Below are 27,134 nucleotides of genomic sequence, written 5' to 3'. Positions count from 1 at the left end.
GTCAAACACTGATTTCGGTGTTTAAGATACTCAGAGAATGAAGTAAAGACAGAGATTCTGGTCCTCACAGGGCTTTCCTTCTGGGAGGATAGACAGTTAACAGTATACACAATGAATAAGCAGATAGTACCGTAGGTTAGAAGGTGATAGACTGAGAGGTGAGGGAGTTAGCGAGGCAGGCGTCTGGGGGCTGCATATAACAGGCAGAAGTGTAGTTAGAAAGAGCCTGAAGCCAGGAGCAACAGTGCATGTCCAAGGGGCAGCTGCTCGGGCGTGAAGAGGGAGGAGGCCGTGTGGAAAGCACGTGAGGGGCTTCCAAGCTGGGGAAGCTCCCGCACCCACACATGTGGTCTCACTCTTGCATCTCCTGGGAGAAGGTCAGAGAGTAAGAAGTCCCTGGACTGCCACACGCCCTGCTACCAGGATTCCCACAGCCAGACCACCTCCTGGGCTGTTTCCCGCTCTGCGTCTCTCTGAGTGAAGTGATGCCAGGCCTGGTCTATTAAGATGTCAGCGTGAAAACTCCAGCTGAGTGTATGACCCCAGCATAGACGCTGCTGCTATAAATTATTGACATAATCAGAAAAACCCAATGCAGCTGTGTTTATTGTAAGGGCTTATAACAGACAGTACATAGGAGGTAGAGGGTACAGCTCAGTGGTAGAGCGCATGCTTGGCGTGCACAAGGTCCTGGATTTAATCCCCAGTACCTGCATTGGGGGTGGTGGGGGAAAAAGAAAGTACATAGAAATAAAAATCAAAGAGAGCTGACTGAATTTGGCTGGCATTTCACACCAGGAGCTTTTATTTTATAAATCTGAGCAGAAAGAACTAAAACTTCGTATAGGACTCAGAAAATAAGCTATTTTTATATCTCTCCTCTTTCAAAAGACTTGGGGAAATAAAGCATCAGTGATTGTGCACATGAGGGTAAGAGGCAAAGACAGAGAAGTGGCAAGAACATTAGAAACAGGCAATATTGCACTTGGAGCTTTACATTTAATTTTTTTATAAAGCTAACAAGCAGCGGGCTAAGTCTCCTTCCTCCACGGCCCAGATCAAACATTAATAATTCTGGATAGAGCTGCAGATATTATTATTTATTCAGAAGGAGGAAACTGTAAGAAGAAATGGTGAAAAGTGGTCATCCTGGAGGGGGAGTGGTAACACACAGCTGTTATTGTCACTATTATAGTGACATTTTAATGTAAGTGAGTTTTTTTCTCTATGCATCTTTATTTTGATTAAAGTATGTATAAATATTAATGACAAAAAAGTAAATAGCCACACTGTCATTAGGGAACGCTTAACCTGGCTGCAGTTGGGTGAGCCACAGGTTTGCAGGCAACGCCTGCTTCTGCCGTGCATACGTGGAAGGACAGGGGAAGATAAGGGAACCGTCTCTAAAATGGTGCGCAGGACGAACGTGCTCGTTACTGACGTGAAGAGGCGCCGTATGCATCATAGTCTACGCAGACAACTCCTTTATGCATTATTTTATGAAATCAGCAATCTTTTAATAATTGAATCTTCTAATTTGAATTTAAGGAATTATATTTTAATATGTTCTCCTGCACATGTGTTTGTTCAGACAACTGAAAATATAGTTTCTATGGAAAATGCATAGTTTAAACATTTAATAATTAAACATGCATATGAATGTAAAATAATAAAGCTTTGAAAAATGCTAATATGTATTTAATATAAATATAATATAATAGCCAAGCAATGACTTACAAGATGTCGTATGCGAAACACTTTCTGAATTACCACGATGTTCCCCGTTGTGATAATAGACCTGAATTTCAGTAATAAAAGAGAAAATTGTTTTCTTAACATGAATTTATAAGTCAGTATAACACATACATATTTTGCATACATTGCTGTTTAATTTCATAAAAAATATACTGGTTAGCTTTCATTTAAAGTTGAAGCTTCAAGATTATGTCAATATTTTACTAGCAAGATTCTTTTAAAGAAGGTATTTAACAATGGAAAAGATATAAAGACATCATAGCCCATTTACCAATAATATCTATTAAAAATAATTTACCAATAATTACCTATGAATAGGCTAACATCACCACATTTTTTAAAAAAGGAAATTTTGCCGTAATTTTTTTACAAGAGTTACACATAAAACGTACAAAAAAATTTTTAAGGCTGAGTAGAAACAAAATAATGTAAGAATTGCAATATTTATATTAAAGTGATATTTAGTTCACAAGGGTTAAAATGATAAAGACTGATGCTCTAAAGTAATACAGGGTAAAATTTACAGGATAGACATAAGTAGCATAAATACTTCCATCTCAAAATATTGAATTCAAATAAAGCAAAACAATTTAGATATACCGAGGAAACTGCATGGATCCAGAAAGCATTAAGAATCTTCAGAAAAAAAATATATATATATATACACACACATATATGTAAGCAAAAATAGATATGAATAATATCATTAAAAGAGATTAATGACAAATGTAATAAATCTGGAAAATACACATCTAAGCTTTAAAACTATGGAGAATATATAATTAACCCAGTACTCACAGAATATTCAAAGCATTTATCATAATGTATGTATCATAAGCTGTAGAAAATATTATAAATTCCAGAAGGCAGAAATTGTAAAAGCCAATTATCTTTTATAAACTAATAATTAACAGCAATAAAAAATTTAAGAACCAGAAATATAGAAAGTCTCTTAAAAAACAAATAAATTAAAAACTCTTCCAAATTACAATTCTATACTCTTTAGAAATTATCAATAATAAGAATATTCTACTTTAAAAATCTACTCATTAAATTTTATGTCAGTCATTGAGAAATTAGTGATAGATAATACAGACATGGGACAGAGTCAAAATTTTACCAAAGGACAATCCATAGCTTTAATTTTTCTAGTTAATAAAAAAAGAGAAAGAAGTAAATAATCAAAAATCACTTTAAATCCCCAAACTAGCAGAACATCAAAATAAACCTATGGTGGGTGGGTAGTGTGTGTAGCTCAGTGGTACAGCGTGTGCTTAACAGGCATGAGGTCCTAGATTCAATCCCCAGTACCTTCATTAAAAAAATATAAACCTAATTACCTCCCCCCAAAATAAATAAATAAATAATTTTTTAAAGAAAAATAAACCTACAATCAAGGAAAGTAACAAATCAAGATTAATCAAAACAACTTAATGAATTTATTAACCAGAGAGCACAACGATAAATGAAACTAAAACGACTGCTCCCTCATGAAGGTGTAAATGCAGCGGTGGCTTCTTAAATAAAGACATAAACAAGTTATGGGAACTGCGGTGAAGAGCACAAGAGAAGCGCTTGAAGAGGGGAAGTCAGCCGGTGACTGAGTAACTGGCTCCGAATTCGAATTCTAAGATTGTATTCCAGTATGATGTTTATCTATATTTTTCCAGAATACTTTATCATAATTAACAAATCGGAGAAGAAAAGTCTAGAAAGAAGGAAGATCATTGAGTAAAATGCCTAAAGAGAGTGAAGCCTGGGTGTTTTGAGAAACGGAGAGGAAGCCAGCGAGCGGGGGGCTCCCTGGGCGCGAGGAAGCCGCGGGGGCTGAAGCGGGTGCAGGGTGGTGGCTGAGAGCACAGGGGTTCTTTCACTCGGACCGTTCTGTGGGAAAACAGAGGTGGCACACTCACTCAAAAGGGCTAAAACACCCAAAAAGGACGGTGACACTGAAAGAAAACATAAATGGGTCTCAAAGAACCCCTCTGCGGCAAAAGGCTAAAACACATTTTTTCAGTGAATAAATCATTCCTGTATTATTTGAAGTTATAAAACACAGAAAAACAGGAAAATGTCTCCAAGGGGTCTCATCAGGTTAACAGAACTTTTATACCAAAAATATAACAAGGATGACATGTGCCCCCCCCCATGCCAACATCACCTCTACACACTTACTGAAAGACCTCATTTATGAATGTCTTCATAAAGACTTAGGAAATTAAGTTATTGAGATCAAAAATACTTCTGAAAAATAATACACAATGACAGAGCAGAGTTTTTTCTTAGAATGTGACAATAGTTCAATATTAGAACATCAATCACTATAATTTACCATATAAACAAGACACAACACAGCATCACAACCATGGTGTCATCTAATTTGGTACCATTGAAAAATTGATTAAAGTCCAACCTAATTTTCTGGCTAAAAATAAGAAATCATATATATATGAAATCATATATATATATATATATATATATATATATATATATATATATACATACACACTTTTTTAAGCAATGAGACTATGAAGACTAGTTGTCAATATCACATTAAACAGTAGTCAACTATGGAAATTCCCATTAAACAAGAAATGAAAGAGATAATCTGACTGAATAAAAATAAAAGGGACATTTGTGTATGATTTAAAGTGCTATTAAGAAAATAAAAAGGCAAACTATACACTGAAAACAAAATTTGTGACTCACATGAGACAAAGAGTTTAATCCTATTAAGATTCAAGAAGCATCCCCAAAGAATACTGGACAAAGGAGGTAAGGAGCATGTTATCACAAGAACAATGATAATAAAAAAAGTGTTTCTCCTCAACAGTAAATAAAGAAAACCCATGAAAACAAAGAGAGATGCCAATATCATATTTACCCACTAAACACCAAAGAAAAAGGGCGTGTTCAGAGTCAGGGAGACTCCGAAGCAATCATTTCACACATGACTACAGGACGGGTAATTTGGTAACGCGGAAAGGAAAAATAAAGTAACATGAAAATTCTTAAATTAAATGGAAATTCCTTTTGACCTGATACATTCATTTCCAGGAATTTATTGAAGCAGAAATGGCAAAAGCCATAGTCAAAGATTTTGTTATTTGCCCAATAAGGATGCTTACTGATGATTGTTTTTAACAGAGACCAAAACAGATATAGTTAGTAGAATGTGATAAAGCTGTAAGGTAGAAGTTTATGCAACCCTTAAAAACTGCACAGTAGCAGAATAGTTAACATGGAAAAATGTTCATGACATGGTGATTTATGAAACACACAGCTTCTCAAACTGTGAGTTCATATTATGGAAGTCGTGAGAAAATGGAAAATAGATGTTGGTCCCCACCTCTGGTTCCTGGTGCAGGACTCCTGAACTCTTGTGTTCTCTAAGTGCTAAGGGATCTAGAAGCATCTTGTGTCCTAATATTTGGTCTTTGACCCTGATTCCCAACACAGAGCTCCAGAAAAACTTGTAATTTCCTGGGTGACAGGAGTGTCTTATTCTACCGAGGTGACTGCCAGGCTCCTGGGTGGCTCCTGGATGGGGGCCGGTCACCAGAAAGACCAGGCCATGGGTAGAGTCTTGGAAGTTTCAGCGCCCTCCTCCTCCTCATCCTCTTGAGAAAGGAGAAGGGCTGAAAATGGATTTAATGGCTGATCAGGCCTACGTGATGACGCTTCCATAAAATCCCAAAAGAACAGGGCTCAGCGTGCTTCCGGGTTGGAGAGCTCAGCCGCACCAGGAAGTCACCACACTTCGAGTCCCCAGGGACAGAGGCCCCTGCTCCCGGGCCCACCCCCCGCAGGCCTCACCAGAGCAGACAAACCCAAGGAAGGGGTCTAGGGAGCCCCCCCTGGGTAGCCAAATCGAGCAGAACTGGTAGGGCCCTGCTTCTCGCGATCGGCACCTGAAGTGGGTGGGACCAGTCCTGTGAGACCGAGCCCTTAACCCGTGGGACCTGACGCTACCTCTGGGTAGATGGTGTCAGAATTGAATTAAATGATGGGACACCCAGCCGGTGTCACAGATACTTGACGTGGGGAAAAAAATCCTCACACATTTGATGACTGGAAATGAAGTGTTCCAGGTAAACAGTAAAGGAGACTTACGGGTAAGAAACACACAAGGGGTAGAAGGACCGCAGGCCTTCCCTGCAGCAGGAGGGAAGCCTGAGTGTCTCCATCTTAGGCGTACGTGCAAAATACGGCTGGCAGACAGCGCGCTTACAGGTGTGCTTTATGCTTCTCTACATTCATCAGTCTTTCCTAATATTTATTTCTACTATTTTCTAATCTCAATGTACCTGTAAAGATTTTTTTTGTAATTAAAAAAGTTGTACTAGTAAAGATAAAAAGCCAAGAGGAAAGAAAGAAGTGATAAAGTGACATCCAGCGCATAAAACGCTGTGTTACTTGACACCGGAGCAACAATTCAGGTATAAGTAAATCACGTTGAAGGTCAAAAATATCCCAACAAAATATTTGCTAAAAACTACTGCTTTTAGTACTAGAGATGAAAAGTTTGCAGGCAAACTTTTCAAACTTTAGAAGTATGATCCCTTCAGATATTCGAGCTTCTCAAGTTTACATGAGCATTGGTCTCAGCACTATTTAAATGCTGCGCACGAGTGGCTGTGATGCGTATCAGTTCTGCGCTGATTATAGACATTGTAATCTTACCTCAAATGTATATTGTGTTGAGTACTGAAGACCTTCTACCACGAAGCTGCACATTTTCCTTGAGTAATATCTAACTGGTTTATCTTCAATTTTGACTTCCAAATGGTAGTCCTCTGTATCAGGACCATTAAAATAAGCAGGAGCCTTGCAAGTCACAGTTGCACTGTTATCTGTCTTCCGTAGGACTTCTAAGCCCCTGACCGGGCTTGGAGCTACCAAAAGGAAGAAAGATGTGTTGCTTTCATCATTTGGTAAATTCATATTTAAATTACTTGACTATCTTTGGGTACAATATAAACTATGGGGGTTATGGGTTGGAAAGCTAGGACAGAGCATACGTGGAAAAGCTGTAACAAAACGTCCAAATTAAATCACGCATTCATTCAGTAAATATTAGCACCTAAGTGGTACTTGAAATCATGAGAGTGTTTGCAGTTCCCTTAAGGGGCGTGTGTGGAAATAGAGAATAGAGAGAAAACAGGGGAGTGTGGGGAGGGGACAGAGGGTGGTTGGGAAACCCCAAAGGCCTGCAGACCACCCAGGTCCTCCTTTCTGGAAGTGCTTACATGACCCTGGTGAACAGCTACCTGGCTGGATTCTTTAGCAGAAGCAATGAATTGTCTTTGCTTCTGTGATAGCACAGAAATTCAGGAACATAACAAAAGCATAGAGCTTGAAGACCTGGACTTTTTATTTATCTTTTTATTGGAGTAGACTTGATTTACAATGTTGTGTTAGTTTCAGGTACACAGCAAAGTGATTCAGTCATGTAGATATGTATACAGATAGTCTTTTTCAGATTATTTTCCATTATGGTTTATTACAAGATACTGAATATAGTTCTCTGTGCTACACAGTAGGTCCTTGTTTATCGATTTGATATCTAGTAGTGTGTATCTGTTAATCCGAAACTCCTAATTTTCCCCTCCCCACCTTTCTCCTTTGGTAACCATAAGTTTGTTTTCCATGCCTGTGAGTCTGTTTCTGTCTAGTAAATAAGTGCATTTGTATCATTTTTATAGATTTTACATATAAGTGATTAATGATATTTGTCTTTCTCTGTGTGACCGATCTCACTTAGTATGATAATCTCTAGATGAAAACTCTAATTTGAAAAGATACATGGACCCCAATGCTCATAGTTAGCACTATATACAATAGCCAAGACACAGGAGCAACCTAAATGTCCATCAACAGATGACTGGATAAAGAAGATGTGGTAGGTGTATATATATATATATATATATAATGGAATACTACTCAGCCATAAAAAAGAATGAAATAATGCCATTTGCAGCAATGTGGATGAACTGACAGAGGGCCTAGACTTTTGAAACCAGAACCTAAATGATATTAAGAGCATTCAGTGCCCAGCCCTGCACAGGACAATTTTTCTTTGTGAGCTGGTGCCAGTTAGGGTCCCTGGAGCTGAAAGCTGCTGCCTTACTCAAGGGCGTTTCTTCTTCCCTGACCCAATGCAATTAACGTCAACCTCAGAGACAGATCCACTTTTGGACCAAAAATCCACGGAGCCATCATACAGGTGGCAAGAGCCAAATGAATGTAAAAGATGACATAAAATAAAACAGTAGGTAGTTCACTGTAACAGAGCAGAAAGTGCCAACAACATATTATGATTTATGAGGTGTTTTGCCAGGTGAGCAGACGTTAGCAAGGGGACGCTTTGTGAGTGAGACGTTATTAAGTTGACTGACAGCAGTCAATATTTCCAGACAATAAAGAAATAAAAATAGGTAATGTATTTTTATCTAACATGATTAGGTACTTAACTGCCTGAAATCTTATAAATTGTGCCACTCCATAAACTTTTATACTGCATGCTTACAGTGATTACTTCTGAAGAATACAGAGAACCCAGGATGCGGGGTTTTAAATGGTTGTATTTTAAATGATCATAAACCCTGGATGTCAACCTATGTGCCAGATCAGTGTGTTTCCCAAACGAAGCACGGAGGTGGACGTGCTGCGCGCTCCTCCTTGCCGCTCACAGGAAAAAGCACCGACGCCTATAACTTACGTGCCGTCTCTGTTTTAAATTCACATTTCGCATCAGCTCCGGGACGAAACACCCTTCCATTGACAAAGGCATGTACTGTTACATCATATCTTGTAAAAGGTTTCAGATTTCTCAGAGTGTATGTGCGTTCAGTCTCATTGAGGCATACTCGATCTCAAGGGAAGAAAAAGAAAACATTTATTAAGTCATCAAAAGTCAAGAAGACCACACACTTAATTTCGTCGCTACGTTAAATCACTCCAAGCCAACTCCAAAACTGCATGATGGAGAAATAAAAACATCCTTGGTGCTCGGAAGTGCGCACAATTATTAGCAAATGGATCAAACACATGCGATTACTAGCAATAGACTCAAATATACAACGATTATGGTTTCCTATAGTTAATTCGCTGCACCACGTATTTAATAATTTTAGGCATATCTGAGAAGATGGTCTCCTTGCTTTCTGAGAAAACACAGCCCACAGTGCATATTGTGAAAGGCCTTTTTTTCTGGTACTTTGGTGAAATCTTTTTTTCCATACTTAACCTCAAAACTTTGAGCATTGGTTTTAGCTACTGTTGTGGACTTGAGACGCCGAATTCTCTTGATCGGCAATAGACTGGTCCACCCTGTCCTACGGCCTAAGCTCAATAGTAACAAATGGGGGCTGAGACAATGCAGCAAAGCTTCACGCTGGCAGGAGAATCTGAGCTGTTCGTTAGAAGATGAGTGCGACTGAGCAGGTGTAAGGAGAGAAGAAAACTTTAAGGAAGGAAGGAGCATTTTGACTTCAGGCACAAACCCGACCAGGACAGCAGAGTCTGCCTGGGTGGGGATAGGAGAGAGGACACCTTGCTGAAATACGTTTAAACATTCAGGCAGATGACTGAGCATTTGTTAAGTTGAAAAGTCACTAGGCACTGACTGTTTTCGAGTAGCCAACTGCCACCAAGAAAGATAGTCTAAAGAAAGATGAGAGAGGCAGCGTGTCACTTAGTAGCAGCTACAGTGATGACACCGCTAACAGCGCCAACCACGGTAAGAGCAATGCGGAGACGGTGCTCTGTGCCGAGCTCGGCTCTAGGTGGTCTACGTGAATCCGTGAGCCATCGCCACAGCCCTACAGGCTGGCACTCTTGATGTCATCAGATTTTACAGATGAGAAAACTGAGCCTCAGAGACATTCGCAGTCTGCCCATGATCTCACGGGGAAGGAGGAACAGAGCCAGGATGAGGTCCGGACACTGAGGCTCTGCTCAAAGCTTCACTGTGCATCCCGGGACAGAAAAGGGCACCAACGACTGCACAGGGGCCAGCTCTTTCTTACTCTTGGACACTTGACTTCTCTGGTCCAGCTGGATGTGCCCAGGCACTTGCAGAAACAGTGTGAGAAAAGATCTATCACGTGCTGATGTCTCGTCTCAGTTACTTACCCACAAAATGGAGGCTACAGGTGTCTCTCCACCTCACCGTGGGAGGCTGAACGGTGGATGGGACAGAGTGCCTGCTTCAGCCCAGGTAAGTGTCTGTTTTCTCAGAAATCCTCAAAGCTGGACTTAATCAACTTACACCTGCTACTCAGTTCTGCCCTGACCCTAGTGAGAGTTCTCTCTGGGGACAGGAAGAGGGGCAGTTCTACAGAGGGACAGGTAGTCTGCCGACTCCTAGCTTCTGCCAGCTCCTGATATGGGGTCTGGCTGCAAGGACAAGGATGAACTGCTAACTCAGCTGCAACCCACAAGTCATTCTCAAGGTCCATCTGGCTTCCATTCAGTGACTCGATTTTGTCTGTTTGTGGGTGTAACCTCACAACCTCACAATTCAGCATCAAAATAAGGTTCATTTATGTTGCTCTGTGACGCTTTTAGCCAGCTTGACAAAAGTCAAATTGTTGATTGAATTTTGAACAAAACATTTTTCAAAAGATTTTGGCATTTGGGGAATGTAAGTGTACAGTGCTTAGAAAGCTGGTTCCCAGTGTTCATTTCCAATTGCCAAGGGTTCCAAGCTTTGGTAGAAAGGCCAGTATACTTCATATGAGCCTCTCCGCCTCCTCCACGTGTGGGAACACTTGTCCTCAGGGCTCTGAAGTCAGAAGCACAGGCTGAGCGGGACAAGCGAAGGACTTACTTGACTCAGGGCTTGAAATTTTGTTTTCTTTAGGGAAATAGGAACATGCCTCATTTCAAGTCATGCCTGCGGCTCTGGAAATGGCTAGAAAGACACTGACTGAGGACATTTGTCACCTCTTTGCTTTTTAGAAAACACCTCAGGAAATCCATGAACAACTTCCCAATCTGAGCTGCTCTTAAAAAAAATAAAAGAGGTAGTTTCACTCTTTAAAAAAAGGCATTACACAAAATCATTTCCAGTAACATCGCTGTGACCCTGAGGGGTGCACGTTGGTTTCAATGACTTCTGAAGAACAGTCCTTTGAGTGCAACCATGACTTGAGGTCTCGCCCCCGGTACCGAGAAGCCTTCATTGTCCCTTGGCGTCGTTAAGTTCATACACGACACCGAAGTTGCCCAAGGGGTCTTGCGCTCAAAACATGAACATACAGTAGCAAATAAAGCACGGTTCAAGCTGTCGAACTTAAGCACTGATCTGAAGTCCTGCGACCCTCAGCCACGTGGTCTGAGCTCTGAACATATACACGGACCTCTCCTCCCAGAGTCATTACTGAAATGTTTAACAAAACCTTAAAATAGTCATAAAAACATAGAGGAAATGAAAGAAATGTCAACTACATTTCTCTCCTCTTTTAATTTGCAGCTTTCAGTGACTGAAATGATTAATGATAAAATCATGAAATGGAATTTAAGACCTAATTAAAAGTAACAAAAACTGCCAGAATAATATGTGAGTATTTTGTATGCCAGATACAAATGGGACCGCGAGTAGAAGATTCAGAGAAGAGAAAAGAAATTCAAAGGATGTGCTCATACAGAAATCAGAGTTTGTACAAGAGGTTCCTAGTGAGGCAGACGACATCCAATCGTCCCACTGTTTTAACGTCCTGTAGTTTGCATTCGTCCTTCCTCATAGACGTAACTTTGTAAACACACTGCACAGATTTCTCCTCCACAGCATCTGAGTCCTCTTAGGGTAATATGAAAACCACACATGTGTTGAATTTTGCTTTAGTTGTTCGATTATTAAGATTCAAGAAACCAGCAAAAGCAAAATTTTATCAAAATACGAAATAACACGCTGAAGATAAAAGGTTTTCTACTTTTCAAAATTTGAAATTTAGGTCTGGTATCTACCCACCCACCAAAGAGATGGACTTCAGGGAGATGTTAACATGAACCCTGCCTTAAGCTGTAGGGAAACGATTAGCAAGGGGCTCTCCCAGGTGCTGAGTCTGCTCTGAGACGGCCCACTGGTGCTCAGTGTTCTCTACAAGCATTTTGGATAAATTGTCCAGGAGATGTTTAGTCTCTTAACTGGCCTCTGATTTGGAGGAACCAGTCTGCTGGTTGAACCAGTCATAGCACATTTTTTGGACCACCTTTATTTCTGGAGAAGTTTAACGCTAACTAGAACTACGCCCCCAAGATTCTACCTGTCATCAAACTGGCCTCCGTGGCTAAATGGGTACATGTTCGATTTTAGTCACTCAATTTCCTATGTGTATCAGTTGAAGTGAGTGTTGGAAGTGGTCTGTTTGTGGTCCTGAATAGTGAGTTCAAACCAGTGTCGCTCACTTGAGGAATATTTGGAAGACAGGTATGTGTGTCGTCTTTCCAGAGGTTTTCTTTCTCTAGGCTGCGGGGTGTAAGGATGAGAACTAAGGAAATCAAGAGAGACAAGCAAGTACTGGGGCAGTTCTGAGCTTTAGTCATTTCAGAGGCTGGGGAGCCCACAGCGGGGGAAGCAGTTCTGCAATCTGGGCATGGAGGACGCCCACCCCAGCTGCTGTGCAGGGAGGCCCGTGGCGCCCTCTGCGGCTGAACCCATGTGTCTTGCACTTTCCCGCATTTGATTCGTCTTTTCCTAGATGGAATTAAATTCCATACAAGTTACCTGAAGCATTCCAGTAACAAAGAGTGAACCCGTGAGAAGTCCTCTCAGGTGGTTCCCAGAAGAGCTGTGCATCAGTTGCACTTACATTAGAACAATTGAGAGACTTAGGGACTCCTGGATCTGTTAAAAGAATAAGAATATAAAATATGAAAACTAAGGCATGGAGAAAACATCCTTCATATTATTAGCATGCATTATTAAATTGCCAGATTTTGATTTTAATTATGAATTAATAATGAAATTAAAAGAAAGAGAACTGGTCTTATTAGGGTTGCACCAGAGGTCATTTAACAGAGTGAATGCCGCTCCGGGTGGCACCGCGGAACCCACATGTTCCCCCGACTTGAAGAGACCTGAAAACGCCTTCTCCCTCCCATCACTACTGCATTGTTATATTATTGCTGCTGTCCAGCTGTCTGGTCATTTCCAGATTTCACCGTGCTGAAAATCTGTCCCTGGTAGTGTTGATGAATGAAACAGTCCTCATTTGGAGTAGCACTGGTCATCACTCCCAGTAGCCAGTCATCAGAACTTGAAATGAAGCATGTAATCAATGCTCACGTCAAAATTATGAGGTGTAATTTGCACTGAAACATACTTGTTGGGGTATAGTTTGATGAGTTTTGACAAATACATGCATCTCTATAACCACCATCGTGATCAGACATGAAACATTCCTGTCATAGGAAGGAAGTTCTCTGCCGTTTCCCAGTCAACCCAGGCCCCTTGTCCAAACCCAAACACTCTCCGAACTGCCCTCTGTTACTACTGATGAAGTTAGTTGTTTCTTCCATTTCATAGACATGAAACCAAACAATGAGTGCTTTTCTACGTCTAGCAGGTTGCACTCAACGTGATGGCCCAAAGAGCCATCCATGTTGTTGCGTGTCGGTGGTCAGTCCTTTTTACTTGTGAGTAGCATTCCGCTGTAAGGGCAGACCACATGTTATGTATTCATCCAGTTGTCGGTGGACACTTGAGTGGTTTCCAGGTTTTTGGCCACTGTGAGTCAGTCTACTATGAGTATCTGTGTAGAAGTCTTTCTAGGGACATGTCCTTTCCTCGTTGGTAAATATCTGGAGTGAAATTGCTGGCTTATTACTTTGCATTCTCACCAGCAGTATTGTCAGGTTTTGTTTGTGTTCTTTTTAATTTTAGCCATTTGAGTTGGTGTGCAGTGTCGTCATCTTACTGTTGCTTTAATTTGCATTTCCTGGGTGACTAATGATATGGGGCCTATTTTTATGAGCTTATTGGCCATTTGAGTATATTCTGTGAAGCACAAGTTCAAAATGCTTGCCCATTTTTAATTGTGTTACTTGATGTCTTATTTTGTTTGGGGAAGAGTTCTGTATACATTCTGGCAAAACTATCTTTGCTGAAAAAATTGTGGATATTTTTTAATAATGTGTGGATTGCTTTTTTTAATGTCCTTAATGGGTTTACTCAAAGAGCAAGAATGTTTAATTTTGATGAAGTCTGATTTCTAAATTTTTTTCTTTTATGATTGTTGTTTTTTGTGTCCATCTAAGAAACCATTGCCTACACTAAAACAGCAAAGATTTTCTCTAATGTCTTTGTCTAGACATTTTATAGTTTTAGCTTTAGTGTTTAGGCCTGCAATCCATTTTGAGTTTATTTTTGTGTTTGTTGAGATTTAAAGGCTGTTTTTTTTTTTTTCCCTAAAGGGATAACTGGATCATTTGTTTAAAAAAGAAATTCCTTCTTCCACTGAATTGCGTTTGTACTTTTAAAAAAATGAAAGATTTTTTTTTTCTGGGATTTCTACTTTGTCACAGTGATTTATAAAGACTATACTAATTTTAGTACTTAATGTCCAAAAACCATTCAATTTTTCTAGTTATGCTGAGGACATAATGTTTCTGTAGTTTTATTTTTTTTTTCTTGTGGTTTTGAGTTTTTGGGGGTGACTGGGAGACGTGGATTTAGGAAGCCCTTTCATCGCCAGCTCTCCATCCTTCCGCATGAAATCAGAATCACTTTAGTACGTTCTGTCAAAAGATCCTATGACAAACAAAGCTGCTGTAAACATCCATGTGAGGGTTTTTATGTGGACGTGAGATTTCAGCCCCTTTGGGTAAATACCAAGGAGTGTGGCGACTGGATTGCATGGTGAGATTACGTTGAGTTTAACAGGAACTGTCAAAATGCCTTCCAAAGCGACGCACTCTTTTGCACTCCCACCAGCAATGCATGCGAGTGCTTGCTGTTCCCCACCCTCTCCAACATTTGCTGACGTCAGTGCTCTGGATTCTGGCCACTCTAAAGGTGTGCAGCGATCCCTTATCGTTATTTTAGTTTTAATTTTCCTGATTACACATGACGTGGAGCATCTTCTCTTATGCTTATTTGACATCTGTGTATCTTCTTTGGCAACTATATACTTGATAATGTACTGAAGGGTCCACTTCATTAAACACAGATTTAGTATCTGTGTTCAGAGAAAAGACTGCTCTATAGTTGCCCAAATTTTGCATCCACATAGCACTAACCTTAGGCCTATCCCAAATCTAACAGTAATCGAAATGAGTTGATAGATTTCCATGTTTTCTGTACTGTGGGGTAGTTTGGATAAGATAGGAAATAACTGCTCTTTGAATGTTGGCAAACTTGCTTTTATGGTTTTTCTTTTTTAAAGGGCAGGCGATATAAGCAGACAGGGAGTGTGAAGGGAGTGGAGAGGTACTGAACTATAATTTTAACCCCAATTTTCTAATGCTTTCTGGGTAAATGTCCATAATTCATATGTTTTAGAAAGTTATCCATTTTATCTAACTTTTCAGATTAGATGCAAAGTTTCTTCATAGTCTGTAAAATTTTTTCTGTATTTTTAATTTTCTTTTTTTTTTCATCCTTGGAGGAGGGGTCATTTTGCTAGAGATCTATTTTATTATTCTTTTAATAAACAAGTCTTTAAATGTGTTAATAAATTCTTGATATTTTTGTTTGTTCCTTCTTTCAATAATTTATCCTCTAAACTTTGTTATTCTCTCCTTTCTACTATCTTTGCATTTGTTTTTGGTTCTTTTCCAAGCACTCTCCATTGATTTTCATTCAATAAATAGCAAAGCGATAAAAAGTTCCCCTAAAATGTCACTTGATCTTCCTTAAAGCTACAAATTCCCTCCAAATAGGTCTTTACTCAAGCCTGAATATCTTTGTTTCAAAAGGTGAATTTAAGCCATTTATATTCATAGTGACCTTGATACACTGTGACCTGTTTCTGCTATCTTACATTCTGTTTCCTACTTAGTGTTCTCTCTCTCCTCCCTCCCTGCCACCTTTTTCTTCTTCCTCTCCTGTCCCCTTCGTCTCCTTTCTCTCTCTCTCCCTCTCTCTCCAACACACTCTCTCTCTCCCTCCTCTTTCTTTCCTCTTCTTCTTTCTCCTTTTCCTCTTTTAACATGTAGAATTTTTATGCCGTAGCTTTCTTCTACTGTTTATAAGCAATGCCGTCTACTTACCTCTTTCTCTCACGTTTTATAGTAGTTATGCATAAATTGTCTTATGTACAAATGACATATTTTCCTAGCAGATTCTAAATTTAACCAGATTCTCTAATTCTACTAAGTAAGACTGAAGCCTTAGCACTTTTCACTTTTCTCTCCCCTCACCTTCTAACTGCTGTTGTTTTCCAGAATTTTATTTTCCAATTGTTATCAGTAGTTTATATTGCTGGCATTTTAGTAACAATTACTATTTGCCATTGATCCTTAGCTTTACCACGGTGTTTTATTAGCTTATGTGCTCACTATGCTTCTATCAGAGGCAGGATTTGCTAGAGGGGCAGAGGGTGTGGGACACACCAACGAGAGAAGGATGCTACAGGAAGAGAGGAAATGAAATGGGAAATGAGTGAACAAGCATTTCACTCATCTCACAGTTTTGTTTCCACCACAACCTCACCACAGCCTTTAATTTGCGCACGCGCGCACACACACACACAAAACTTGATGGAGGTTTGGATCCTCTGTCATTTATTTCTAAATTCTACTTTAAAGATTGATTCAAATCCATATTCTAAAACCCTTTCTCCAAATCCATAACAGCATTTTCTGTGATTCTCAAAGAATCATAAGCACATAAAAGGAAAAGAAATTTAACATATAAAAGTAAGTAATATACTCACCTCCAAAATCTGTTTTAATAGTTTTAGTTTGGTTAGTAATAATCAGGTTATTATAGTATACTTGTGAACTACAAATGTAAGTCCTTTGAGGTTCAAGGCCTTTGAATTCCAATTTGTTACTACTAATTTGTTCACTGCTATTTTGTCGAGGGTAGTCACCTAAAAGAAGTAAGGATTGCATGTGAGTACATGACTGTAACACATCACATTTGAATTTTATTTTGTACTTATATCTATACTTACTATCTGTTGGATTAGAAACCTATGCAAAAGGCCAAAACAACAAGTAAAAATTCTGAAAACTGCTATAACAGTGTATGCGTTTGCCATACTCAATTGTAAAGAAAATGTTAGGCAGTAAGACTAAATTTGACAGTGTCTCTCATTTACCTGAGGGAATGAGGCGTTAGCTCACTACTCTCTGTTCAGAAACTGAGATTGCACTTGAGTTCCTCTTTACCTTGTAGATATCCTAGGTCGTTGGGTTTTTTTACATGTTTTAACTGAAGTACAGTTGATTTACAATGTTTCAGGTGTACAGCAAAGTGATATATTCTTTTTCAGATTCCCTTCCATTATAGGCTATTACAAGAGATTGAACATAGTTCGTGTGCTCTACAATAGTTCCTTGTTTTTTATCTATTTTATGTATAGTAGTGTGTGTCTATTAATCCCAAACTCCTAATTTATCTCTCCCCCACCTTCCCTTTTGGTAGCCATAAGTTTGTTTTCTACATCTTAGATCAGTGTTTTCTCATCAGTCTGTCGTAAGTTTGTTCTTGTTTGCCTTGTATTGCTTGCATCTAAGTGGAGCATATTTCCCATAACATGACGATTACAACCAGCATCATACTCCAGCCTTTGTGTGAGAGTGTGTGTGTTTGTGTCTGTCTGTCCATCTTGCCAACCATGGCGTAGCAGATGGCTTTCTGCCAGGGGAGGGAGATTTCATCTCCATAAATACAAATGAAAGGAAATTAAAAGTTATTAAATCAGTCATCATTAAAACGAAATGTTATCTCAATTGTCCCCCCTCCCATGAACCCAAATTCCCATTCCTAGAAGCACTTAGCACCCTTTTTCTACTCTTCTCTGATCCAAGTCTGCCGGCAGCTGCTCATGGTGGTGCTGAGGGAGGGCCGGCAGGGCGAGCCCTCTGGCCCATGGGTCTCAGGGCTTTCGCTCTAGCAGTATGCGTGTCACGATTTTTTATAACTCTTTTCTCTGATTTTCAACAATGCCCATGTATAACAGTTGCCAAGAAAATTCTTATAAATTAATTGATATTACTATTTCAAAAATCATTTTTCAGGGGGAGTATTTGTCTATTTTGTGAATGTGAGGGGTATAGAGAATACAGTGATTTGATTCCAAACACATCATGGGCTATGAAGGAAAGAGAGAGAGACAGAGACAGACAGACAGAATGGAAAAAGGAAGAAAAATAGAAGAAAGAAAGGTAAGAAGGAAGAGAGGGGAGGGGGAGGGAGGGAGAGAGGGAGGCCGGATTAGGTAACGCCTAGAGAAACTTCCCACGGTAGAGGAAAACCTCTTCTGGTCAACGCCAGACTCTTACCGCACTGAAATTTGTACGTAATTTTATTTGCATCACAAGCACTGCTTCCATTTTTTCTCCAAATTAAACAAAGAGATGTAGCTGCATTTTCAGGCTCCACACAAACTTCAAGTTTAAAATGTTCAGGATCTGTCGAGAAGAGGATGTAAAAATAGGTGATGAGTACTTAGTGCTGTGCCGTAGGCTCCGTGATCGTCTTTGAAACTATATTCACCACACAGAATTTGGCAAGAATCTAGGTTACTTTTGTAAAAGTCTAAGGCCTCTCAGGGTTTTGCATTTCTTGAACGTTTAGTTTATTCTTTTTGAACGTCACACATATTAGTAGCTTTTCATTTAGGATTTATGCTACATTGAAGAAATGGTACTCAAGCAAACGTCCAGATGAAATTGCATTTTTTGTGTGCATTTTAAAACACTCATTCCATTTAGTTTTCTTATTTATATCTTCAAATTTTCACTTACACTTTGATTGTTTTATTGAATGATCATTACACAGAGCTTGAAGTCTTCCCTCTTGGGAAATGTTATTTTTTTAAGCAGTCATTTTCTATTTTTAATTGGTAATGTATTTCAGAAACCTTTAGAAAAAGTGAATAAGTTAAGTGGCATTTTTTCAAAAACACCAGACTTTGACCTGTTCAAACATTAGCAAGCCCATCAGCGCTCTTGGATTGTTCACAGAGGAGAGAGATTCAGCAAGTTCACGCAGTCCGCGGATCCCTTCTGGAAAGTGCGTGTTGTTGAGGCGGCCTCTGTGGAGCGGGCTCCTGGGGTGGCCCCTTCGTCCCCGGAAGCCGCCCTGAGCGCTCTGACGCGCCCGTGACTCAGCTTTGTGGGGTGAACGCACTTTTGCTCCTTCCACAAACATCAAACCTTTGCCTTTCCGTTTCCCCTCCAAGATACTGCAGCCACGCTTGGATTTAGAAGGGCTGCTGTGGGCACATCCGTGTCGAACGACTTGAATTAGGTAGAGGAGGAAAAAGCTGAGCAGTCGCTCAGGAGGAGCCACATCTCATCGACGTGAGCCGCCCTCATGAAGTGCAGGGAGGCGGGTGTTCACACGGTTGTTGGATTAATGGGACAAACGCAGAGGCTTGTGGGCGGTCCTGTTGTCACTGGGTCAGGAGAGTGGGAAGTCCACCCCGCTGGCCTGTTCTCCCACCTGCTGATTCCTGTGACCACTGGGAGGCGCCACACACAAACCTGCCCTGTTGTAAACACACAGACAGAAATCAGTGGACATGTACCTGGTGGAACTTCGAGTTGTAGAGATTTAGGTGGATCGCCACACGAGTCATGTTTTATCTCAACAGTGTGATTTGTGCACGTCTCCAGACCATGCAGCTGGTTCTGCCTACACTCAAGGGGGTCACATGTCACTTCATCACCAGCAGCAAGTTTTGCGCTGTATGTTCCGTTACCGTTGTAAGAGTAATTCACACTGATGCCTTCATATTTATTTTCTGAAAGAAAATTAAACCGCGAAGATTGTCCTTTAGTTTTCAGAACGAATAAACCTACATTGCGTAATACAAACTCAACACGTACTTTAAAAAAATAGCAAATCACCAACAAAATATCCCCAGGAACATAAAAAAGGAAAAGGACACACCGGGGGCCTCCATGTCGCTCTTTCGTAATTCCATCTGTCACCACCCTAGCAACGACCCCGGCTTGTGAGCTTGTATTTATATGATTGTTGGATTCATGTCTGTCTGTCTTCCTAACTGGACCGTAAATCCCATGAGAGCAAAGTCCTGTCTGTTTTGATCATCACCGCAGATCCAGATCCCTGTGTCACACTTGTCATGAGCAGGGCCTCGGTGACTGTTGAATTACGCAGCAACGCACAGTGCACCTGGCACGTTCCTTCTCCTGCTTTATCACCCCCTTGCTTCCTGAAACGGAGTTCGGGATGACCTCTTTCTCTCGACATGCGGAACATCGTACTTGGAGACCGCAGGTGCCATCATTCCTCCGCTTTTGTAAGATTATGGATAACGATGCCTCCTTAGTGTGAAAATGAGAGTGTAGTCTCACGCTCCCCTTTATTTAAATAGATGCCACTGACTGGTGAATATGTCTTTTCAACACCCATTAATATATTCACTCATTTTTTTTTAGTGCAACAAAAATTATGAAGCCCTTATTTAGCTTAAGATGCTGTCCCAAGCACTAGGGATACAAGCGCTAAGCTTTGGGGACCCTAGGATCCAACATGGACACAGGCATAAGCAGGAACCACAGAAAACAGGAAAAACACCTAAAATAAGATCACGCACAAAATAATACGGAGTAAAAGGACAGAGAAGTCGGTTCAGACTGTAGGCACAGGAGAGGTGTCCGGAGGAGGTGACTCCGTTTGCATTTTAACTTGGGAGCAGGGCATGGACAGACTGATGGAGGAGGAGGTGCCGGGTGAGGATGGCGTGGGATTCCAAGGGGAGAGGAAGGAGAGCAGGAGGGAAGACGGGGCCCGCAAGAAACGTGTGCTTGAAAAGCTACGTATGCTGGCATGTTACTTAGTGAACAGTGCGAGGAAGCAGTAACACATGAGAAACCTGGTCACGCGGGGTCATATTAATCAAGCAAACACACGAAGGTGGATGTTCACTCTGAATGTGCGGAGAGCCACCGAAGGCAGCGACCCCAGCGGTGAGATCTAGGAACACTTGGAGGCAGGAGCCCTGGCCATGAAGAAGGACCCTGGTTCCACTGAGAACACAGGAAGAATAATGGGAAAAGGACGGGCACAAGCTGTTCTCAAGCACCTGCTCTGAGCTGAACCCTGGCAAGACAGAGAGACAGAGACAGACAGACAGGAGGACCGTTCTCTTCTTGATTAGCCGTGAGGTATTATTCAGATTTCATGTTTCTCATCACCCTGAATCCTCCCCCCAGCCCAAGACAAACTCGTTATCTTATCACTGTATAAAATCCCAAACTGAAGTTAACTGTTTCGCTAGTAACTATCAACCCGGGTCCTCAGAGCCAGGTCCAAGTATGACGTCGAAGCTTCTTGCCCTGAAGGATCTTGGCTTTTAAGAACGGGAGACAACCACCGGCAAGGAGCTAGAGTCAGGGAGTTTAGCTCGCTAGGGAGTGTTGGAAGCTTGGAATAGAGAAGGAAGTAATTTAAGAGCTTTTCTAAAGTGATAGACGTTGCCTTTAATTAAACAAACTTACCACATGCTGGCTTATGAGTTGTAGTAGCTGTAATAGACAAAAAAAAAAAAAAAAAAAAAAAAAAAAGAATTCAAATTATGAAAGCTGCATTTTAGAATATCTCCACTCTGTCATTTTGGGGCAGGGCGCTTCACAAAGGTTCATCTCCATAAACTGGAGAGGCGACTGAGCTAGGCGGAGCAGATTAACGCAGAGGTGGCGGTGCCTGGTCCCACGTCTTGATCTCAAAACTTCAAAGGTTGTAAACCAAGGAGCTAGTTCTATAAGACATTTTCATGAATTGACCCAATGAGCACAACTGTGACTATGTCACATTAAGACCTGGTGGACACACATTGATCACAGAATGGCAATAACGTGGCTGACTGTTCATTTAAAAAGTCTTCATCCCCTTAATGAATCTCAAATACATTTATAGAATCACTACCCCTGGAGAGTTCAGTTCACACCTTTGTTTAAAAAAAAATCAGAGAGTAAGCAAGGGCTGCTTCACTCCCTGGTTTAACTTCTGTAAGCTTCACACAGATACTGGGTCCAGGGCGCCAAACTGTGCTCCCCAGCCCCTGAGACATATCTTGTGTGAGTGCGTGTCTTTGACTGAAGAACTGAGTGGAAATGTGCTTTGTGGAGGCTGAGAGCTCTCCGCTAATCTGATCGTTGAGTTGGAGAAATTGGGGGGAGAATGGTACGCTTGCAGGCTCTGCGTGGCTGACCTCTGATGGACACCCACCAAGTGATGGCCATTCATGCCCTGCCTTTGTCTCCACGCCCCGTGCGCACGGCTGGGGCCCTGTGATCACTCCCCTGCTACTGACCTCGTGAAACAGAGATCCCCACTGATAGAACTGTCCTTTTTCATCCTAATACCAAAACCCTCTCTTAGAAGCCCTAGCCTAGCTGGTCATTTCTCTGTGCGTCTCATGAAGCACACAACTCTTGAGGGATGCTGCGACCGTGACGTCGTAGGTTGTCACCGCAACACCACGCCCTGAGCTTTAGCTGCCGCACTGCCGACACAGAGCAGTGGTTCTGACTAGCCCTCGGGACTAGAACCCTCAAGTGAACTTCTCCGGGAAAGAGCCCAGGGCGGAGCAAACGGAAGACCCTTCTGTGAGCGTGTCCCAAGCGCGTGGCGGTGGTGTGACTGCATGACTGGGGGTCAGGCTGTCACCTATGGTTGTGGGAGCTGTTGCAGAGTACGTGCTTGCTGCAGTGGTCAGAGAGGATGGTGCAGGGGGTGTGGAGAGCGAATCTGCAAGGAAATGAACAGAGGAACACTGGTTAATGCGTCTGTCACGTTGCAGGGCGAGGCGGAAACGCTTCAGCAAAGACCAACTTAACCGAATCTCTTCCTAGTTTGAATTGACACTCGCTTGTTTTTTAAAACAAGAAAGTGAATCAAAGGTTAATCTACACAAGGCTCTTTAAGATAACTAACAGTTCAAAGGATTGGAACTAAGCATCAGGTAAGCTGAGAGGAAGCCGTTCGTTGCTTGGTACAATTCTGCCTTGATGTGCAGTCCTGCCCAGGCTAGTCCTTACCCGATCAGTTACTACTCTCCTTATTTTAATTACTAACAAGGACACCAGTTACACTTTTGTTCTATTCATTTCATACCAGGCTTTTTACAGATTCAGTGCTCACATCCATTGTGTGAAATGAATATCATTACATCCATTTCTCCAGAAGGGAAAACCGACACACAGAAAGCTAAGAGTCACTTGTCCCAAAGTCAGCTAGGAAATTAAGAGGCTGGATTTGCTCTCAGCTAGATGACACTAAAATCTGTTATCTTTCTTCTTTGCCATAAACTTTTATAACATAAATAATAAAATAAAATAGGCCCAGAAAAAGCTTTCTGGTAAGTTGGGGAGGAGTGTTTTGCCTAATTTAGTAACAATATATGAAAATTGGTAAAATGGGAAAGCTGCAAGTAATATTTGGTGTGAAATGAAAGAGCTGCATGAAAGTTTCAAGTTTTTATCTCATCATCCAGCACCTAAAACACCTAGAGCATCACGGTCAAACCTGAGGTGGTATTTTTGGTGGTCGAGTTGGAGATGCGTGGAGGCAAGGCAGCGAGGCTGCTGTGTGCGGGGCTGAGGGTGGTTGCTGGTGAGGGAGCAGTGTCTGCGGGCAAGGTGCGGGCTGTCATCCTCTCTCCGGGAGCACCTGCAATCAGACAGGTCGTCAGCAGCGCCACGCACCCCTGCCGCCCGCGCCAGGGCAGGGGCCACGCAGCCAACGTCCGCATGCCCGCTGCTGCTGCAGCCCTCGTGCTACGCCACAACGTATGTGCCTGCAAAACGGGCTGCAAAGCAGCACGGCTTGTGGGAGGGACGAGCTCACTGACAGACGGCTCAGATCCCGCGCAGTTTTGCAAGCACAGCACACATTTGGAAAGGGTCTGGGATCTCCGCCTGGAGGACTGCCCGGGGGAGGGCTGCTTTAGAGAGCCCTGAGAACACGCAGAGTGGGAGCCGCTGGCTGCTGCCGAGACCGCAGGGCTGGAAGTGAGCTCTGAGGGCCAGAGGCTGCGGCCAGGTCTGCACGGGGGCCTGCGGCCAGCCCTGCCCAGCGCCTCGGGTGGGACGCGCCTCTCTGGGGAGGGACCCCTGGGTGCAGGTGCTTCGCCTAATTTTCCTGAAGCAGAGCTGGAGGGGATGCTGCCCCTGCAGCTGCTGAGCTCGGGTTTTTTCCTTCCAGCTGAAGGTCCTAATTCTACCTTCTCTACGGAGACCGGGAAAACTCAGACGGGATTGGAGCCCAAGAGCCTCCACGTTACACAGACAACATCCCCTCCTCTCCAACCTCATACGTGCTAGCGAGTGTAGACCATCAAGGGTGGCCGCCCACGAGACCCCACCCTGTGTCTGGTCAGGACGTTCCATCATCAAGGTCAGAGCACCTACAGCAGGTCGCACCTTCCTCCCAGCACGGGCGGGCCACGGGCGCTCACTGGGTGCCCACTGCCTGCTCAGCACCTTGCTAGTGGTCCCGACAAAGGCAAAGGAAATTCGGGCCAGCTCCTATTTGAGTTCATGTGGTTATTTCACCGTCACGATCCCTGGGGTCACTGGTTCAACAGTGTGAGGTTAGTCTTGGATTTGCAGTCGGATCCTCAGTATTCAAGCCCAGCGCACGGGCGCACGTGCTCCGATGCCAGCACGCAGGCGGCCTCCAATCACACATGTACACGTCGCGAGGCTTGAACGGGCATCTTCCAAAATTCTGAGTTTGGGTTCTCAGCTCAATCTTCAAAAACCACTAAACTTTCCAAATTTAACTCAATCGTGGAATAGAATGAACAACAGAAACATCAATTTTTCAGCTCTGGCTTCTCAGAGGAAGGTTCCAACAGAGCAAGGAAAAGAGTAGAAAATGCATTTTTTTTTTTTTATCCTTTAAAAAAAATAGGAGGCACAGAACTGGCCCTCTGCAAATTTTGGGATCAGCCAGGCTTGCCTTCCTCCACACTCTTCTCTTCTCTTTTCGCTTACCCGTCGTGTTCTCTCTGCCCCTCCCAGGTGTCCTTGGTCATCAGGAGGTTCTGAGGGGCCCTCCCCCACTCGCTAAATCGCCCACCTCCCCTTTCATATGAAAACCACTTCCCTTGAGCAGGTAATCTCAAGGATGGTTTAGGAGTGGTAATTACTATTTTAATTAGGTTAATCAATCTTAATCGATTTTTAATCAGTGGAATGCGCCCCTGTGAGAGGAAGAATTCCTTGATGGGGCAAAGCAGAGTAGTCTGTGTGACAATCAGCCCCCAGGTCATGCCTCCTTCCCGGCCACACCCCGGGAATCCATGGATTTGCTAACAGCGCCACATTTTTTTACTGCGGTTCCCACGGTAGTGGGAGCCAGGAAACCAGGCAGGGAGGTGAGGGCAGGTCTTTTCCCAGATGTTTAAAGTCTGTGGATTGCCTGTCATGATTTTTCAGGCCAAGGGAAGCGTCTTAACGCTTCAAAATAATAATTACTCTACTTGATATATATTGCTTCCGCGTGGGATTCATACTGAAGGGAAAGTCACTGTGCTGTCAGGCTCCCCACTCACACCTGTCACTTCCAGGCCCTCAGGTCACTAACGGCTACACGTGTCTGTGTGCATTTTTAACCCGAGAAACATGCTTGTTTTCCAGGATAAAAAAGGGCACCGTGAACTGATTAGACAGTGATTTTGGAAAGACCAGGGAGGGGATAGTCTGCAGCTTTTATAGACAGAGGTGCTTAACTGAAAGAATCTTGGTGTTCGAACGGAGAATGTAAGCATCTAATTTTTTTTCAGTCTTTTAATAAACAGTGTACTTGTGGTTACAATTTCTCAGTGCGCTTCATCGATAAGAGGCACGGCCTGCTTTTATTCCGTCTGTTACTGGCAGGAGGTCCTGAAGTAAAGAATCTGCGTACATATTCTTCATCTCTAACGAAAGGAAGTTTTCACTGCGCAGTAACACTTGTCCCAAACAGAAACAGAGGAAGCCCTGAAGAACCCCGTGAACAGGCTTTCCCAGTGCACTCGTAATTCTCATTCTTTAGTATTTCATCTCCATTACAAGGACCTTTGTTACGTGGTCTCCTGGCGGGAGGGTAACTATGAAAGGATGAATTTCCAAATTCATCAACCAGCAAATGCGACCCGTGGACCAGCGCTTGGATTCCCTCCCCGCGTCGTTAAACGGTGTCCGTGCGCTCTTCGTAGCTGCACGAGTCTAGGCGGCCGGCAGCCCGGACTTGGCGCGGCCCGGGAGCGGGGCTGACGCTGCGGGGCAGGCGTCCGGGCGCCACGGCCGGCAGAGGGCGCCAGCGGGCCCGCGGGCGCCGACAGGTGCAGCGTCCGCGCTGACGGACGCCGACGGCCGGAAGGTGAGGTCATTGCATCAACACCTCCCCAGCGCAGGTGAAAATTTCAAATACCGAGAGGTTATAAGCAGCAAACTGGTATTACAGTTTACCAAAGTGGGAAATGGCTCCGTCTCTTCAAGAGCCAGTCTGCCCGTATTTCAGTTCACCTGGCGGGAGGGCAGCCAGAAACCTCCATCAAGATGGTGCTCAAAACTCTGCACATACCCTGGGCCGCAAGTCCGGGCCGGAGCTCCCCACGCTTGTGCTCCAAGCCAAGACTGATGACCTTACTGAACACAGAGCTCAGTCTCTGATCAGATCATGTCTAGAAACTGTCTGCTTCACAAAGGACCAACAAGCAGATCGGGGTGCCCCCGGATTCCAGGGGCATCCGGGGCTACGCCTGGCAGAAACACCTCCTACGGTAGCCTGATATTTTGCTATGAACTTGGCCACAGTACCTTAAATTCTACCATTAGGATGCACAACCCTAGTTTATTAATTTTTGAAAAATAATGCAGCTATTGCTAGAAGAAATCCAAATAACTAAACTGGATTGTTAATCCTCAGTGTGGTTAAAAAAAAAATGAACTGTCTGTCTCTGATAATTTTCTGATATTGAGAATCTGAAACTGAACCAAGAAAGATTCTACTCCGGGGTAAGAGCCAGGGAGGGCGGGGCCGACCCAGACCCGCAGCAGGGAGTTCTGACCTGTCGGGCCGACAGGAAGCCTAGGTGAGCGGGACCAGGAGAATGATGTGGTTGGCAGAGACAGATCAGGGAACACCGAAAACACCCCCAACCCGGATTTTGCCCAGGCGGACTTCCCTCGCCCCCTGCTCCCTGACAGCCCCAGGGCGTCACTTTAGTCAGCCAACGTTT

The 27,134-nt window shown here is 42.8% G+C and overlaps 1 protein-coding gene across 4 annotated transcripts in view; it reads right to left on the bottom strand.

The window, feature by feature from the left end:
* Nucleotides 1-27,134, bottom strand: part of PTPRC (protein tyrosine phosphatase receptor type C) — a 102,531-nt gene that overhangs the window by 24,337 nt on the left and 51,060 nt on the right. For 2 of the 4 annotated variants that reach the window (XM_010982197.3, XM_010982198.3), the window contains 10 exons: nucleotides 23,432-23,575; nucleotides 22,574-22,654; nucleotides 21,403-21,429; nucleotides 19,464-19,679; nucleotides 18,214-18,342; nucleotides 16,638-16,796; nucleotides 12,488-12,607; nucleotides 8,477-8,629; nucleotides 6,439-6,650; nucleotides 1,738-1,798 (listed from right to left, as the gene is read on the bottom strand). In XM_010982197.3, coding sequence (XP_010980499.3) covers nucleotides 1,738-1,798; nucleotides 6,439-6,650; nucleotides 8,477-8,629; nucleotides 12,488-12,607; nucleotides 16,638-16,796; nucleotides 18,214-18,342; nucleotides 19,464-19,679; nucleotides 21,403-21,429; nucleotides 22,574-22,654; nucleotides 23,432-23,575 — 1,302 coding nt within the window. The remainder of the gene's footprint in view (nucleotides 1-1,737; nucleotides 1,799-6,438; nucleotides 6,651-8,476; nucleotides 8,630-12,487; nucleotides 12,608-16,637; nucleotides 16,797-18,213; nucleotides 18,343-19,463; nucleotides 19,680-21,402; nucleotides 21,430-22,573; nucleotides 22,655-23,431; nucleotides 23,576-27,134) is intronic. The other 2 variants (XM_010982199.3, XM_010982200.3) reach the window with 2 other exon arrangements.

The sequence above is a fragment of the Camelus dromedarius genome, chromosome 21, assembly GCF_036321535.1.
Source record: "Camelus dromedarius isolate mCamDro1 chromosome 21, mCamDro1.pat, whole genome shotgun sequence".
In the NCBI taxonomy this organism is placed as follows: domain Eukaryota; kingdom Metazoa; phylum Chordata; class Mammalia; order Artiodactyla; family Camelidae; genus Camelus; species Camelus dromedarius.
This window is presented reverse-complemented; position numbering and strand designations above follow the sequence as displayed.